General features: G+C 42.6%; 1 protein-coding gene across 2 annotated transcripts in view; it reads right to left on the bottom strand.

The window, feature by feature from the left end:
* Positions 1-4,172, bottom strand: part of LOC121623743 (cadherin-7-like) — a 98,549-nt gene extending 94,377 nt beyond the window's left edge. For both annotated transcript variants that reach the window (XM_041961166.1, XM_041961167.1), the window contains exon 1: positions 3,936-4,172. In XM_041961166.1, the coding sequence (XP_041817100.1) occupies positions 3,936-4,172 (237 nt within the window). The remainder of the gene's footprint in view (positions 1-3,935) is intronic.
* Between the last annotated feature and the right edge of the window lie 13,981 nt (positions 4,173-18,153).

Genomic DNA, 18,153 nt, shown 5'->3' with positions numbered 1-18,153 from the left:
ACAGTGAGGAGAACAATAGGACAGTCAAATGTATCCTAATTCCAGCTGGAGACGCTAATCCAGTTCAGAGACAGCAAGGAAATGGGCTTGCGAGAGCAGACCCGGCAAATACATGCAGATGAGAATGATTATCCTGCAGATGAGCGGAAAGATGAAAACTAATTTAATAATAAGACCAGAAAATTCTCCAAGATAACAGGGATCTAGAGACCAATCCAAGACCCATCTGGCCTGTACTGCACACACCAGAGCCATTTTCTAGGCAGGAGCTGTCCATTTACACAGTGGTGCTGAAAGCCGGGGGCAACGTTTGTGTACACCAGACCCTGTGATGTAAAACATCAACTTCACAATACAATTAAAAGAAATAGATTTTGCTATTTTATGGGTGTTGATTAGATACAAAAAGTACACTTTGAGGTACTTCTCCCTGCATTTTGCTTGACTCTTTCAATTTCATGCTGTCTTGTTCATCTATTTCACATCACTTCAGAGGGAAATACTGCATTCTTCATTTTTTACATTACATTGAGTCAAATCGTGGACTATAACTACGTACTTTTATTCATTCTGCATTGAAGTACACTATATTTTACCTGGCTCTTTCAACTTTCTTGACGACATTTATTCAACATGAAAAAGTACCAGTTACTTCCAGCTGTGGAATTTAACTAAGTTCATTTATTCAGGTGCTGTACTGAAGTACATTTTGAGGCACTTGTGCATATATTTCACTAGACAATTTAAATTATACGACAACATCTGACGTATAGAATTTCTTGCAGTGGTCGCTGTGGTCCTCAAACACTTGAGCTCTGGGCTTGAGGACCATTCTCCGCGACTGGATATTGGACCTCACAAACAGATGCCTGACAGTTTGGATTGACCTCCTCCTATCTGGCGCTTTACACCGGAGCCCCTGAGGACTGCGTGCTCGGCCCCTTCTCGTTCACGCTGTACACCCACGACTACAAACCCCGACATGGAGAGAACTCAGGTGCTGTTTGCAGACGACACCACCATCATCAACCGGGCTACAAACATCAGTGAGAATTTATTTTGGGAGGAAATAAACAATCTTGCAGCGTTGCACAGAGAACAACCTGCTGCTCACAAGCAACAAAACCAAAGAGCCTATTTTAGAAAAGTGGAGGCAAAGACACATGCTCCTGTCTAAATCAATGTAGTTGAGGTGGAGCAACAGTTTTATGCTCCTGAGAATCAGGTTCACAGGGAACCATTCACACGGTCATCACACATTTTCATCCTGGTAAAGAAAGCTTTACAAACAGGGATGTTTGTGCACGGCTCAGCACAGGAGGGCTCTGCAGCAGGTGATTAGAGCCACCCAGAACATCACTGGCATCCATTATATCAGTGAGGTGAGGGGCCTGCAAAGAGCCCAGAGGGTCCTAAACAACACCACACACCCCAGTTCACCCTGCTACTGTGTGCCAAGCTTTACAGGAGTATCCACTGCTGTACCACCAGACCACAGAGCAGCTCCTCCCCTCAGGCTGTGAGACTCCTTAATTCATCCTCCGCACTCCACCATAAATAATTGTTTATTTGTATGAGTTATTGTTCATTCATCCATTTATGTACTTTTTATGAGTAGCATAAAGGGGCTACAAAGAGCATTTCATTATACAACCCTGCGTTGTAGAAAGATATATATATTTACTCTGCACCTTGGATAATTAACCACATTTACTGATTTATTGTACTTGAAGGCCCTAAAAAGTATTTTCTAAGTCAGCCTCTTCTCACTGCTTTGAAGTGGGCAAGGCTTAGTTAGAAACAGGTGATGTCACATGCTTCTTGGCACCAATCAGAATTTAGCAACATCTGACTCAGAATCTCAAGACAGTTGGTGGGATGTTTGTTTACTGTCAATCAAACCTGATCAAAAAAAACCCACCCACGTAGTCCTGAAGGAGCAGACATCTGTTCAACTCTTAATAAATAATACCTTAAACATTTGGTTTTTTTTTTAACATTGATTGTCGCTTATTTAGTCGTGAATATTTAATGTTAGAGAAATACTTTATGTCCTATATTTCCATTTTATGCTACTTTATATTCATACATCACTACAGGGGGAATATCCTACCTTTTACTTTTGTTTTTTGATGCAGCAACACATTTCCAACAAGTTGGGGCAGGAGCAACGAAAGACTGGGAAAGTTGTGGAATGCTCCAAAAACACCTGTTTGAAACATTCCACAGGTAAACAGGTTGATTGGTAACAGGTGATAGCATCATGATTGGGTATGAAAGGAGCATCCTGGAAAGACTCAGTCGCTCACAAGCGAGGATGGAGCGAGGTTCACCACTTTGTGAACACATGATGGGATAAAGGATGTTACTACATGAACTCAGGAACACTTTGTAAAACTGTTGTCGGTGAACACAGTTCTTTGCAATACGACGCACTGTTACAAATTTAACAAGACAAGACAGCTTCACCCAAAACACTCACACTTACTTCTGATACTTCAAGCACATTTTGCTGTACTTTTACTTTAACAGAGTATTTTAACATTGCAGTTTTGCTATTTCAAAGTAAAGGGATGAATATTTCTTCCACAGCTTTCACAGCCACAGTTTTTACATGCAACAAATGTTATTTGCTCATACAACATGATGTGCTGTTATAGATTAAACAGCCAAGGTTTTAAAGAAGTTAATCAATGATGTGAAAGGAGCCTTTCTGCCTAAAGGGAACTTGTTAACCCCCCATTTAACATTTACAAGCAGTACAAAAACTCTTAAACGTTTTATAACACACTATAAAGTACTTATAGACAAATATAAATATACGTTTAATCCTGTGTTGTGCAAAGGCAATGAAGCTGAACCTGAACCTTAAATTATTATGTTACATACACTTTGATGCATTTATTCATGCATTTGTCAACAATTATAAGTTATCTCATGAAGATGTAGGTCTATGCTTATACACATAAATAAATCCTTACAGTGTGCTATAAAGTATTTGGTGACTGTTTATACTCCAGAATAGTTGCTGAAACATACATAATATATTGGGAAATAAATGTCTATACCTGCTCACAACTTACTGACTATACTGCTTATAAATGCTACATAGAGGGGTTATAATAAAGTGTTACAGGTATGCTCACTTTAGCTACTTAAGTCATTTTTTTCAGTGCAGTTTGCTTTTAAATACAAATTTGACTGCAGGACACACATGTGATTAACTTGAAATGACTTTTCTTCAGGTGAAGACTCTGAGTACGTCTTCCACTGGTCTGTATACATTTTTACCATTATAGAAAAGCAGAGCTACCATATCTCACAAATGCATGCTTAGTCACTTTGTCGCTGTACCCTCTCATTAATTATGCCATTTGTGTCATTGGGAGGGTTTCATACTTATTTATCTGCCAAAACATGCATTACTTTGATCTATCTGCTTGTACCTTGGCAGAACACCTACTCTACAAAGACACTTTTGAGTAATATGTACCTTTTCTGGGGAATGATCACGGTGCAAATTACCTTGTCAAGTCGTGCAGCGTCCTCTAAACTAAAACTGTACATTTGAACAAGAACAGAGTTCAGCCTGGTTGGAATGAAATGCAGAATACCTTCCCACACTGTCTGTGTTTTGTCTTTTCATTTGTTTAACATTTTATATAGGGCATGGGGAATATGTACAACTCTGTAAAACAGTGCTATGTCCTAGATTTTGTAGGTCATTATGGTAAGAGGTTATTGATATTTGTATTGCTGTACAGGTGCACTAGACCTGGTTCCAGATTTGCAAAAATAGGGTATGTGAGGATGTGTGGATCAGTTCATCATAAGCCTTAGGAGGCAGATGCAGTCACATTTAAAACAGTCGTTTCTTGTGCACACGTTGTTAAGCCGTGCTAATGTTGATCCATTAAGAGTCACAGATCGCTTACCTTGCCGACATAGAGTGGTTCATTTCCTGTGTACTCCTCCAATACGAAGAACTGGTTCCATACCCAGCTGCGTTTGTGCCTGTGCAGGACCTCCCAGGGGTCTGGATCAGAGTGTGGGGACTTCTCCAGATCCCCAGAGCTAGGATTCAGCCCCCAGCAGCCCCTCTCCCGCAAGGGAAACAGGAGCGCCAGGAGAGCCAGGGCTCTGCATATGCCTGAGCAACACCACCCCATCATCTGGGCCTCCTCCAAAAAGCACTGAGGCCAGAAGAGGAGCGAAAACTAAAAAAAGACAGTGAGGCTGAAATGTCAAAACCCTCAGGGTTTTATCCACACAGTCCTGACCCTGTGTTTCAACACAAAGCAAGAGCAGTCAGACCCTGCGCACGGGTTGAAAAAGAGTCAAGCTCTGCATTTTGCTGCGTTGCTCTTCTTTTTCCCTGATTGGAGACTAAAAGTGGGGTAATTCCCTCCACTTTGGAGCCAGGGAGTTGACATTAAAGCTGGCTAACAGGGTCAGCGGCGACCGGGCAGGCTTCAACACACAGGCTGTATAATTGGCACCTATCAGAACAGAGAGAGGGGGAGAGGCAGAGGAAAAAAGGCGAGAGACAAAGACATAGAGGAGAGAAGAGAGAAAGTACCGTCAGCAAAATTGCCTCTGTGACCGCAGTCACTTTAGACAGCAAGTAATGTGCCTGCTGATGCAATGATAATGACATTTTTCACCAATCATAAGGAAATTGGTCAAAAATGAATAGACAGTAAATATGGTACAGACAATCAACATAACGTCCTTCATGTGCACACTCACCTACACAAGCCACAGGAAAATCATGGCGGAGGTCAAAATGTTAATCAGGGTAAGATGGAGACATGGAGTTTCCAATGCACACAGGCAAAGAGGTTTCGCAGCGAGTGAAACACCAGTGGCTGCACGGAATAACAATCAAAACGCCATTCAGGCCAGCTCCCAATTATCTGGGCTTTACCTCACCAAGGTCATTATTTTGTCACATTTTCTTTGTGTAGGATCGTGGCGTAATGGCGGCGGGGCTCGCCACTCAACACTAACAAGGCGGATGATCTGTGTGGCGAGCTCTCATCGGCGAGATTAAAAATAAATCTGAGCTGTCAGCAGCGTGATGGCCCGAGCGCTCCTGACCTCTACTCCGAGCAGTCTGTTTGCCGGCCCGAGCACATGCGAGGGGATCTGTCTCCCTGCCGTCGTCATGCCATGACAGATCCCCCAAGATGCCAGAACATGAAGACGTGTCAAAGCAGAGAAAAGCTTCGGCTCCTGACAGATAATGCTCTTCATGTCACAACACATCCTGGTGGTCCTCGGCAGTTGAGCAATTACACAAAGTTCATAATATTGCTGGTATTATCAGTCTAATTTGACGCGTAACAATGGCTTTGGCTGATTCCCACAATAAATATTTTGAAGGAGCGCGGAGCCTGGGAGGATGTGCAGCAGAGCTCGCTGGCAAATTTATGCAGCATCTCGGGAAGATACTGACTCAGAAATGCCATTTCAACTTCAGGAGGTCTTCTGAAAGCAGACGCTTAGAAAACTGAGAGCTTGACCGCACGTATATTTATTTCCTCGCTGACCTCTCTCTCTCTCTCCTCTACGCAGAGTATTGGCAGGGGCCTGGATGAGGAAGGTAATTGCTTTGGCATAAAGTGACCTCTTTCTTCCCACACACAGATTCTCCAGTTCTCATTTTACTTCCTCTCTGATCCCCCCAGCAAAATAAAAACAGCACACCACACATCCTGTGGAAGTGGTTCGTTGTACTTCGGCACGACAAAGTCATTATTCTGCGCTAATAATTAACACGGAGGCGAATCATAACACCGTGATTGTCACCTGTGCAGACACCTAGATGTTTGTGAGAAGCACCCCAAGCATGAGAGAATCTAGCTTTTTATTTAAATTGTTTTTTTTCCCTGCAGTGCAGGAAGCAGCTGAACCCCTTGGAGGCAAAACTTTATCCAAGAAGCCATAAAGCTGTGAAAACATTCACCCTGAGCTGTCCGCGCTTCTAACATGAACTGGAATACAATATGCCGACACGCTAAGCCTGCAACACATGAACGTGCACAGACTAACACACACAAAGTCGCTACCTCTGCATGACAATTTAATGGTCGAGGTGGAAAGTGGAGCAGATCTGGCTGCGGGGCAGCACGAGTTGTGAAGGCAGGTTGCAGCGGTGGCATTGTGGGAGAGGAAAACGGCACAGGGTCAGTTTGAGCCGAGCGTCCGTTAATGCTTCTAATTTCGCTAAACTCTGAACTCTGGAGGAGATGGGGGGGGGTCAGATGCGGACTGGAGATAATGCTAATATAGTTGTGGGTGCAGCAACTCGTTCAACAAGGCAGATATTGGCTTTCTATCAAACGAGCTTTTGCTGATTTCCTGTTTTGTTGATTTGTCCAAATTGTTAAGCAATTCACGCTGCAGAGAAATCAACTTTTCTGAGCTGCTCTTCACCAGCAAATAAAGAGAAACGGATGTGACAAGAGAGGGTTTTCACATGACGACTTCCATCCCTTCTTCCTGTTGGTGTCAGGTGATTGACAGTAAGCAGAGCGTGACGCGGCGCTGATATGAAAACACTCAACTCGGTGCACGCCGAAGCGCCGACGAAACAGTGAAACTTTGGCGAAAACCAAGTGAGGGCGTTGTGTGTGCTGCGATGGGTTGTCTCAGTCGGTGGAAGCTGTGTTTCTTACTGCACAGGAGTGAAAACCAGGCCTGACGTCTGCAAGTATGATGACTGAAATATTCTAAGATTTAAAGGGCAAACTGAGAAAAACAGAGTCATTGCGCTTTAACTACCAGATATCAAACTGCCTATTATTCTTCATTTAAAGTCAGTTTTACCCTCCTGCCTTAAAGCAATCGCAATGTTTTGATGCCAAACGCTCTGAATGCTTCAGTTGGTTTTCCACCCTGCAGAGAAAATCAAACCGCTGCTTTTTGTCCTTATCATTTAAAAATATTCAAACATCAGCACAAAACATCCTCCTCTGGCTGACTCAGTCAGCCTTTTCCAAAGTGGACAAAGTCCACATTTGACTTCCTGTAACGAGAAGCAGACTCATCGCTGGGCAGCGTCAAAGCGATGACGCCAAATTAAGTGAAAATGCGAGATAAATCCGTGAATGTAAAGCCTCCCAGTCGTCCCCCGGCTCTGTTTCTCTTACACACAGTGTTCTAATCCCATTTGCCAGTCTCACAACAGGATTACCAGAGCTACAGCGCTCAGTAACCAATCGCACGCTTCCTCTGCTCCATGTTCTCCTCGATCATTGTGTACATTCGGAGTGGCTTCCCTCATGGGCCGGGATGCACGACACAGACTGCGTGAGAACTTGAGTTGATTATGGTTCGAGACGCTTAATAAAGGCTTTTTATGCCGTCGTTTAAGTTTATAGGATATTCTCCTTATTTTTGAATCATCAAGGAAACCAGCATGTAGATCACGTCTTTGCATTAATTATACGAGCAGCTTTAATATTATTAATAATAGCAAGGGGCTTCATTGGTTTTTCCTTGACCTTTCCTTCAGAGCATGGGGGCAGCTGAAAAGCCACAATGACCCTTTAGCTGGCAGGTCTTCAAGGACGCTCGCAGCACATACAGACCAGAGTCTTACAGGTGCAGGAGCTTGAACCTGAGTCCTCCGGTTGAAAGGTGGTCCCCCCACTCAACGATTTCAGACTCATTCATTTGAATTTATCCTTTGCTAGTGGATTTGAAGCTGACTGACTTGCTGCACGGAAAAGACACAATGCAACACCTGTAAAGAGTTCAACAGAGGGCTTTACAGAGTTAAATGCACATGCTCCATGTTAGCAAAGACAGGGATTTGCTGGGTTGCAGAATAAACTCTGTCCAACCGAACAGCGAGTGGATACTAATTCATATTCCCGTGACAGCAGCAAAAACTACGCGTTAAATGAAGTATTTTTGGAATCGTGCTTTTAAAAAGTCTTTAAACCAGGACCCACTCGTTCACAGCCACATAAACACGTCTCCCTGTCCTTGCAGCGACATGATATAATTCATAAATGCTGCTGAGGGGTTGTGCAAAATACTATATCACACTGCATTTTCCACTCACTATGATGATTATGTGGCTTACAGGCAACACAAACACAGTTAATCATTTTGCACGGTCAGAGATCTCATATGAGTTGATGCATCTTGCTTGAAAACAAACACACTCCGCAAGATGCATCTTTAGAAGTAATTTTATCGGGTATTGATCCACATGTAATCTTTTTCTGGTCCTTGAACTAGTGGCACATTCTGCCAGTTTCTGGCATTTATTCCCACTGCAGTTTTTACTTTCATGAATTTCCTCCAAACACGTGGAGGCACATTAACCTTAAATACAGCAGATCTTTTTTTCAGAAAATTCTTAGTTCCTATTTTTTTGTGTTTTTTTCCCCCCACTTGTTCACGGTGGAAATAGATGATGCAGCCTGTAATCTCCTGACATGGACTGTTTGCAGTGTAAATCAGCAGGTAGCCTCCGCTCGGCCTTGGGCACCGATGTGACCTGCCTGCTGTGACCCTCCTGTTTAGTATCAATCATTGCGCATTAGCTGTCAACACCTGCACAATGCAGAAAAAGTTCGCAGGGCGCACCTGTTCCCGAATCGATCGGAGACGTTTGTCCAGTTAAAATAAAAATACAAATAAACAGCTCGCATCATTAAGACAAATCGATCGAACATCTGAACAACTTCGGGCTTCAGAGAAATAAAGCGGAATGATGGTGCCAGATAAACACAGGATGGGGATCGGGCAGCGCGGATGAACCGACAGTAAAAATCTCTGCCAGCGACCGCCGCAGGAAACCTGTGTCCGCGGAATACTAATTACAGAATAAACGACGGGACAAAAATGCACAGAATAACCAAGCAGACCATAAACGCACTGAGACGCAGTGTGGGAATGCATCAAAAAAGAAAAAAAAAAACTACATGGCTGCAACTGTCCTCACTGCGCTCTGAAATCTGCTGGAAATACTCACCAAAGAGACGTGGGATAACTTCCCCGCCGCACAGATGGTGTCTACTGGTAAAAGTTGGGTTTTTTTCCTCTCCGCGCACCAAACAGAGGGAAACGGCTCACGTCGAAATGGGGAGTTTAAAAGTTTTCATGGTGAAATTAGTCCCGATGGCAGAGCAGGGCTGCTGGAGATCGGCGACTGGATCGCGCGTAAAATGCTCTCACCCTTGGCAGGGATGTGGCAAGTCTGATCTCTCTCTCTCTCCCCCCTTCCTCTCTCTCTCTCTCTCTCTCTCTCTCTCTCTCTCTCTCTCTCCGCAGTGCTGCCTCCGTGCAGGGAACCCCAGCTGCAGGGTTTCGGGTATGCATCTATCTCTCTCCTGCATAGGCAACAGGGGACGCGCAGCAGCGAGGAGTCAGAACACCGGGCGAGACAGGAAACGCTCTCATCTGAGCCAAATCCTCGCCGACTGGAGCGGAGAGAGCCGATCGACAGAGTTTGACCAGAATAAGTTGGCGGGGAGGGAGCCAGAAACACACGCCGCGATCTGGCAGAGAGAAAGAAGAGCCGAATTTCCAAATGTGCCAAGTTTTTTGGCAGCAGATGGCATGTGCACTGTTAAATGATTGCCTCGCTTGTGAGACGAAAATCAATACAAAATTCTTGACACCTTCGACCAATGAGAGGGATTCAACACCCCTGTTTCACCTTGAGAAATAATTAAATCCTGCAAGTCACATGTTCAGATATAGCTGATTTACTCCCATTCAAGGCTCCACTGGACATCTGTCCTTCATTTTGTTTTTCCTTGCGCAATTCTCTCTTCCTAATCTGGCTTTTTTAAATACTCAGTTTTTTAAGTGCACTTCCGCATGGTTAGCCTGGCCCCCACTTCTGTTTGTTTTTCATCCAATTAGCCACAAACTGAGCTTCTGCGGTGACAGAAGAATGCAGCGTGGGGCCGGCTCCTCCAAGCTACCGCACCTCTACGCTCGCAGACATTTGAGGCCGACCAGTATTAGTTACATTCCTAATTAGCGACTGTAAACATACAGCACGGGCCAGCTTCTCCAGTAATAGCGGGTGCATCTGCACAGAACACTCCTCAAGCCGCGTGAGTGTAAACAGTTCGAATTCCTCTTTCGCAGGTGGTTTATGCTTATCTTTTCATGGTAAATCCACCTGTTCTCACATGAAAAAAAACATTATATTTCAGTTGAAACACGGCCCTGATCATTAGTCACCCAAGGTTTCTCCTCTGTGTGTTTTCCGCCGTGCTATTTGCATTTTTGAGACAGAATACATTACAACTGTGCAGCTCCCTTTGTTCTCTGCTCTGTCATTTAGAAAGAGAGCACTGACCCAAACTAATAGAAAGAGCAGCCTCTGTCTGTCATACCTGGAAGAGCAGTTAGCAAAGCTGAAATTAGAGACACGGGACAATGGACAGGTAAAAATTAGCTACAGCGCGCCGCGGCGGGATAAGAGGAAGAATAATGTTGCAAGCAGCTGAAGAAAGGGAAGTTGAAGTGGGATAAAATGGCATGAAGATAAAAGGAAAGAGAGCGTAAGCTGGACTAAATAAGAACTCAACTTAAAGGGAGACAGGGTGCAGAGGGGGAGTGGGTGTGTGATAATAAAGGGAGAGGTGAAAGGGAGGAGAAGAAGGAGGTGTATCGCAGGAGGTGGGGGGGCCGCAGTTCAGCTGTGAGAGTTATTTAATTGGAGAGTGACATTGGGAGCCCGGCTCGTCAGCTCTTCCCCATCAATCACGCGCGGTCAGGAGATGCCTGAGGTGATGCTGCCCGCGCCCCACTCCCTCCGGATCCCGCGGCCGGCCCCGGCATTTAACCGCCATGCCTCCATTACACCGCCTCCACCCAGCCCCCTCATCAGGATGTTCTGACCTCCGCTCACCTGGCCTACTGTTATCTGTTCCCCCGTGACACGCCGCTTGATGGGTCTTTTTGTTCACAGACTAACAAGGAAAACAGTGAAGGGACACTGTAGCAGCTTATGGAACTATAATAAAATACGACCTCCAAGGACACTGACGTTTGATAAAACACACTGAATCTCAGAAGCTGTGTTAGGTGTTTACCTGAGTAGTATAGTTATTGTTCTGACGCAGTTAGATACTCCTTTATTAACACCATCTGTCATATTCCGAATGTGTTCATTTGAATAGATTTTAAACAGGATCTTATTTAACGCTATTATATACGTAAACATATAACACAAAATAGCTATATTTGTTTTAACCGCATATTAGGTTTAGCTTTATCCATTACGTTTAGCTAACAGTTTAATCTATATATCCGTTTATTTCAGCTGACAGGTTTTTTTGCCACCATAACAGTTTATCCAGACGTTTAAGTAACAGTTTCAGCATTTAGCCTTTTTTTTTAGCAGCTGTACTTTTTAGCCATTAGGCTACTTTTAGCTGTCTTAACTGTTTATACCCATGCATTTAGCTAACATTTTTCTTTAGCTAACTGTACTGTTTGTCCATTACTTTTAGCTCTCTTTAACTGTTTATCCATTAGACAACTTCTAGCTAACAATCTCAACCATTTATCCAATACTTTTAGCTACTATTTAGACTTTTTTTTTACTATTTGGACTTTTTAGGACTATCCATAAGTATTTATTTTTCAATCATGAAATTACTCTGTTTATCAATTACTCTTCTTTTAGCTAGGCATATCCATTTTAACCACATCTATTAGGCTTCTTTTAGTGATCTTTCCACTTTTACTTTTTAGCTAACACTCATTCATCCATTAATTTTAGCTAGCTGCACTGTTTATCCATTACTTTTAGCTTTTATCTTAACAGTTTATCCATATGTTTAGCTAACAGTTTTTTTTTTTTTTTTAGCATCCAGACGTTTAAGTAACAGTTTCAGCATTTAGGCTTTTTTTTTTTTAGCAGCTGTACTTTTTAGCCATTAGGCTACTTTTAGCTGTCTTAACTGTTTATACCCATGCATTTAGCTAACATTTTTCTTTAGCTAACTGCACTGTGTATCCATTTCTTTTCGCTCTTTTTTAACTGTTTATCCATTAGGCAACTTCTAGCCAACAATTTAAACTGTCTATTCATTACTTTTAGCACATGTATTTCAGCCATTTATCAATTACTTTTAGCACATCTATTTCAACTGTTTTTCATTACTTTAAGCAAATAGTTTAAATTATTTTGCATTACTTTTTGCTAACAATGTTTACTGTTCATCCATGACTTTAGCTCTCTGTTTCAGGACTGTATTTGCTACTTTTACCTAACAATTTGTCACTTATTTTTAGCTAACTGTTTAGACCTTTTTACTCACTTGTTAACGAGTTTTCAGGCACTCTCAATCGCAGTGTTGACTAAATGGGTATATTTTTCAAATTATTTTTCATATTTAAATTGCTATTAGTTTTAATTGGTTGTGTCACTCTACACTCTATTTCCCCTGGAAAGTGCAAATATATACACAGATATATGTGGATCAATGCCCCTAACGGCAAAATTAGTTGATGTGTCATGTTTAATTGCTGGTCAATCTCTGACCTGCAGAACGGCCATTGACATTATAATTCCAGTAACTGCCTTTCACTGTCATTGGAAACAGATGATTGTAACATTGACTGGCCCATTTCAGCTCTAAACAAGGTATTGATTTCCCCAGTGGACATTTAAAGAAAACATGCTGCTGTGCTCACAGCTAAAGAGCTGTCATAACATATGTTATCATTTTAGAACAGCACGGCACAGACGAAGCACTAAAAACAGTCAAGCACAGAGTTGGAGAATAATGATGAACGAGCAACACATGACCTGGTTCTTCTTATTATACAGATAAGAAAAATCCACGTTGAAATACAGTAATTATCTTTCAAGTGCAGTTCATTTTGATTCAAGTTTTTAAGTTTATGAAAATAGAATTCACTACACTGCGTCAGCCTTCGTGTTCTTTAGTGCCGGCGGAGCAATGATTCAAAGCAAGTGACCTTTTTCACACCGTGATCTTGACAGTTGGATCCTGATTTATCATCAGACTGAATTCCATTTAGTGGTTGTTCTAATTCATCTCTGACTCCTTCTCTGCTCCGTAATTGCACCAAGACATTTGCACACAAGTTTAAATCCCCATTAATATTTTTTTTTTTTCTAAATTTTATTTTAATTCTTTTTGTTGATTGATTTTTCTTTCTGTTGAGCCCAGACGCATCGGGAGCAGTCCTTCTCTCAGTGTGGGTTTTGCATATACAACACAGCATGTGAACATGCATTTCACTACATGGTGTAAGGCACAAGGCTGCAGAGAGCCAAGGATCAGAGGCAGCAGAGGGGCCTTGATGTTCAAGGGACAAGGCCGGGGAGTTGACGGCCCCCTGACTCCAGCACCATGACCAAAATACAAAGACGGACTTATTTGCATATGCTGCATCAAAACATTCCTGCTCCTCCTCTTTGAGGAACAGGGATTTGGACTAATCATCCAGCAAGTATTGAGCGATTACATTTTCATCAGATGCAATGTAAGAGGGTCGAAAGATCAAGTGAACTAATGGATGACCTAATCATGGGGGATTGGCTGTATTGATTCAGATGGTCATATCCTCATTGTCTGTCAGGCCACTGAAGCTGGAGGCGGACACAATCCCTCACTGGATGAAACCACCATATTCAAGAAATCCTCATTCAAGATTACACTAATTTAGCCCGTAACTCTCCTGGTCCCCTGAGGGTTAAATAGATTATGGGGAATGGCAATCTTGCTGAGTTGCAGCTTAGAACTTGTCTTGCAGAGGGCTGGATTTCGCATAATTTAAGGTAACAGGTTTTTATCAACCCTTCTCCCTTTTTAGGTATTTTATTTCCCTCCCATATTTTTACACAAGCAGATTCTGCATCACACAATACCTCTACTTGCACCCACCATATATAAATTGTCTTAATCGTCATTGATATACAGTGTGTTGAAAATGTTGTCATGCTTGCAGATGCAATTCTGCACACAAGCAAAATTATGACTTGGTGGTTGGTGACACTAGCTGCCAACACTGCAGAGACAGTCATTCTTCAAGGACAATCTTCTGCATCTGTGTGAATAATCAATGTTACTGAAACTTTATCATGAACTCGTGGCATCTTTCATATAGCGGCAGGCAGTATCACTTCTGCAAAGCACATCTAGTAAGTAAAATGACATTCATTCTTCCTGAAGAAGATCGAGATGGAGAGCCCTTAAAAGAAAAAAAAAAAGCTAGGTAAATACTTGAGATAGATAACAGGTAAGTACAGAGGTCATCCTCAGCAATTTCCCTCCAGACGCGTCACAGCAGGTTCTGAAAGAGAAACGTCTCACTGCAGACAGACATGTTCATTCACCTCAGTTTGTGTCGACTGAGACAGCATCCTGATCCGAATCCTAATGACACACCAACTTGCTAGTATTCAGCGGTCTGTGTGTCACAGAGCGGGAGAGCCGTGGCAGCTCAGGCTGTGCTCTCAATTCACACTCAGATCTGCACCTACAAAATCTCTGCAAAAGGGAAATAAGTCTGTCAGAGAGGATCCGCCTTTTCAACAAAACCACTATGAAATACTGTAATATACACTGCATGAAGGTATGGCTTCTGAAACCTCGGATTAAGACTTCAAAATATATTTGATTCATGTTTTTTTTCTTTTTACTCGAATTAGAAATGTTTAAAACTCTAGTAATTAAAAGCTTAATGGCATTTAAATTATAATTGACTACATTTAAGGTGAAAGGGTTTTATAGCAAAAAAATACACAAAAAATGATCACCCAGCCCCTCTATGATCTGCAGAGCTTTTTAGCCTATTTTAGCTCATTGTTTTGGCTGTACATCAGAGAAATCCAAAACGGAAGTCCGCCAAAGTCAGCAATTAGTGACCAAACCAAACAACAGCTAAACAGTCAAATATTTCCCTCAGGAGTTTGGGGAGACCAAAACAGAGCTGAAAGGCTGATCAGTACTGAATTGAACTGAATTGGATTTGTCCTGAAGTGGCCAAGAGAAAAAATGAAACAAAAAAAAGGTTAATTAAGCTTTAAACTGAATTGCAATGTTGCAAATTCCAGAATGACACTTCGGTTTAACACAGTTATGTTTTCTACAGACAGTAAACCGATTTGTCATCCAAAATCCATAACTGAGTATCAAACACTCACCCCTTGTAGCCCGTCTTGATCTTTCACGAATGGCGGCAGCAAACGTGGATTCAGGGCACTTCCAAATGCAAATGGCGAGCCAGTTTCATGGTGTAAAGAGATGCAAACTTCTTGAATCCCTCACATCAGCCCACTTTATCCATCCACATGCACATTTGGGTTTGGCTAAACAAATTTTGCTCATGTTGTGTGGTCAGAAGCAGGAGCAACTTGAATAAGTGCATATAGCGTTGTTTGCTTAAACGCAGGCGCTAACGTGGCTAATGGGCTAACAACAGCCGTCCGGTCAAACCTCTTTGCCACTGATATGGTGAGCTTGTGGTGTCCATGGTGTTGAAAGGTTCGCTCACTGAAACAAGTGTCCTATTACCTGATACCTGTTCTATAGATGTTTTAACACGTATTAATTTTTAAAAATATATTCTAGCTGCTGTAAATCCAACGACAGCCTATAGGTGACGCTATTTTCAAACCCCCAAACTGAGCCACATGTTCATGCACATATACATGAATGCACTTTTGCACACTCCATAGTGTGTTAGTGTTTTCATCAGGACGGAGGACAATTTTTTCAGTGTTTAGCCCACCTACCAAGCGAACCTTTCAACACCATTGACAACACAAGCTCAGCATTTGTGTGGCCAGGTACTTTAGAGGCAACGATAAGCCTCCTGGAGCTCCTTAGAAAAGACCGTCTCTCTCTTCAGTACGACAGCTAGCTGTTAGCATAATGACAGGGTCTGTCAGAAATTGCTCTTCAGGTCTGTCTGACAGGGCATGTTAGCAAATGACTCATAAGCTAGAAACAGCCTTGACAACACATTGACTGGCACATACAGATAAATGAGTGTTGAGTTCAGAAGCCTGGTGCTGTGTTTTGTTTATTTGCTGGCTTAGGTAACAATGGGTGGGACAGGATACATGGAACATATGTCTACATACGAGCTAAAAACAGATATAATATTGTTATTATGATTTTGATTGTGTCCTGGTGGTGAATGTTGAAAACCGGGACATTTTAATGCTTCACAGATATTTGTCAGGACACCCAGTTTGAAACCAGGACAATCCTGGATAAACTGGGACATCTAATCACTGTACTACAGCCGCCACCATCTGCAAAGGAGCTGAAACTTAACCAAACTTTCAAATTCCACCTTTCATGTGTACAAGGGATGAGCACTTGATGCACAAAAACCAGATTTTGTGAGGAACGTCACAACAAAAAGTTGCCTCTCAAGCCATTTTGTGTGGCATTGTTTCTCAAAAATTGTTCTTCATATTAAGACACGTGATCCAGATGCAGTTTTTAAGGAAACTGCATGTGGCTGCATATCAGATCACATCTGTTTTCATTTCTAGCTCACACATTTCTAGTTTACCTGTTGTACCTCCAGAGCCAGGGTTTTCAATTAGGATTTCTCTGAAAGGTGGCAAATGTTCAAAGCTTTTGACAGCGAGTCTTGACTGCACATCACCCAGATGCTTTTCTTTCCATTTTGAAAGAGGAAAATAATGTCATCTTGTGTTATATACAATGAGAACGAAAGAAAGAGCCAAACAGAGAGCAAGTACAAACAAGACAGAAATGAGGACAGGATGAGACAGAGACACAGATGAGGAGCAGGAAGGGACAGTAAAAGGAAAAAAGCGAGGCAAAGGCATTGGCTTTGTCATGACAGTCTCCTCTCCCATGGCGGGGAAGATGTGTGTTCACATGCTCCAGTAGTCAGGCTGAAAAACCCGGGCCTGTTGCATTCAATCCAGCAGAGCAATAGCCCTCATGGTTGCCTGGTTGGCAAAGAGCTTGTTATCCCCCCCCATCCCTTCATCTGCTCGCTCCTCTTCTTTCCACATCCCTTTTTCCCACACCACAAGCATCTGCATTCTGTTTGCTTCAACAAGCTCCCGTGTTTCCTGGCCACCATGTAACAAGCAGCGCCTTTTTGTTCCTCTTGCAAGACACAGGTGAACACAAACAGCACAGCCAACGGTCCAGGTGGCGTTTGCCTCGGCCGATGCGTCCTCATCCTGAAAACCAAATGCGGTCCTGTCAAGCCGAATCTGGTGCTCCCGCGGTGCCTGGGCCATCCTGCTGGTGACAGAAGTGAGTCCCCAATCTCAAGAAAAGGAAATGAACAGTGATAATCTAATGGACTTGATCAACCAACAAGTGTCAAATGGGAATGCAAAGGCACGCATGAGGAGCTGGGTTGACTGACTACGCTGTGTAATGAATGCCCGTGGAAAACTCAGGTCTTCTTCCTCTTATCGGTCATATTTCAAACACTTCTCATTAACTCCAGGAGTTTCTATTCTGCCCATTAAATTTTCTTCCCGTCCTTATGTGAATGGGATTGTATGAGCCAAGAACACTTGCTGAGTCAGTGGGTGGAGGGTGAGCAGAACGAAATACATTACCAATCTTGCTTTTTTCTTCATGAAGACAGAAAGTGAATATAAAGTAAGGCATTGTTTTAAGCACAAAGTAAAAATAGACTTTAGAGCGTGAGCAGCTTGTGTTCAAAATGGGGAAAGTAAGACAAATATTTGCTGCAAACAGTGTAATACCCCAATTTGTTCAAATGATGCTGCTTCTTAGTGCCTCCTCATAATGGAATAAACTTTCAGGGGTAACAGCATAATTAGAAATCTACCTGTGTTGCCTGTGAATCAAGGATAAAACTGCCAAAACTACTGTTTGCAAATTGCTGATTTCCCCTATGGCCATAAGGTGATTGCTAAACAGCGATTGTTCGATTATAGATTATCCCAGCAGCTGTAACTAGGCAGGTCAGGCTTGTCAAGGTTTGGATTTATTTGTTGAAGCAGTGTGTATGAGGCTCTAATGAGAGCGACCAGTCAAATATTCAAGTCACCAGTCAAAAAGCAACCTCCAGGGCTGAAAAATGAAGCCAACATGGAAGTGCCAAATGGCCACTCGAGGCTGGTTCCAACAGCGAGTCAGTCCTCACAGACCCCCATATTAA

Source organism: Chelmon rostratus, chromosome 20, assembly GCF_017976325.1.
Source record: "Chelmon rostratus isolate fCheRos1 chromosome 20, fCheRos1.pri, whole genome shotgun sequence".
In the NCBI taxonomy this organism is placed as follows: Eukaryota; Metazoa; Chordata; class Actinopteri; order Chaetodontiformes; family Chaetodontidae; genus Chelmon; species Chelmon rostratus.
The sequence above is the reverse complement of the archived record's forward strand: the minus strand, read 5'-3'. Positions and strand labels throughout refer to the sequence as shown.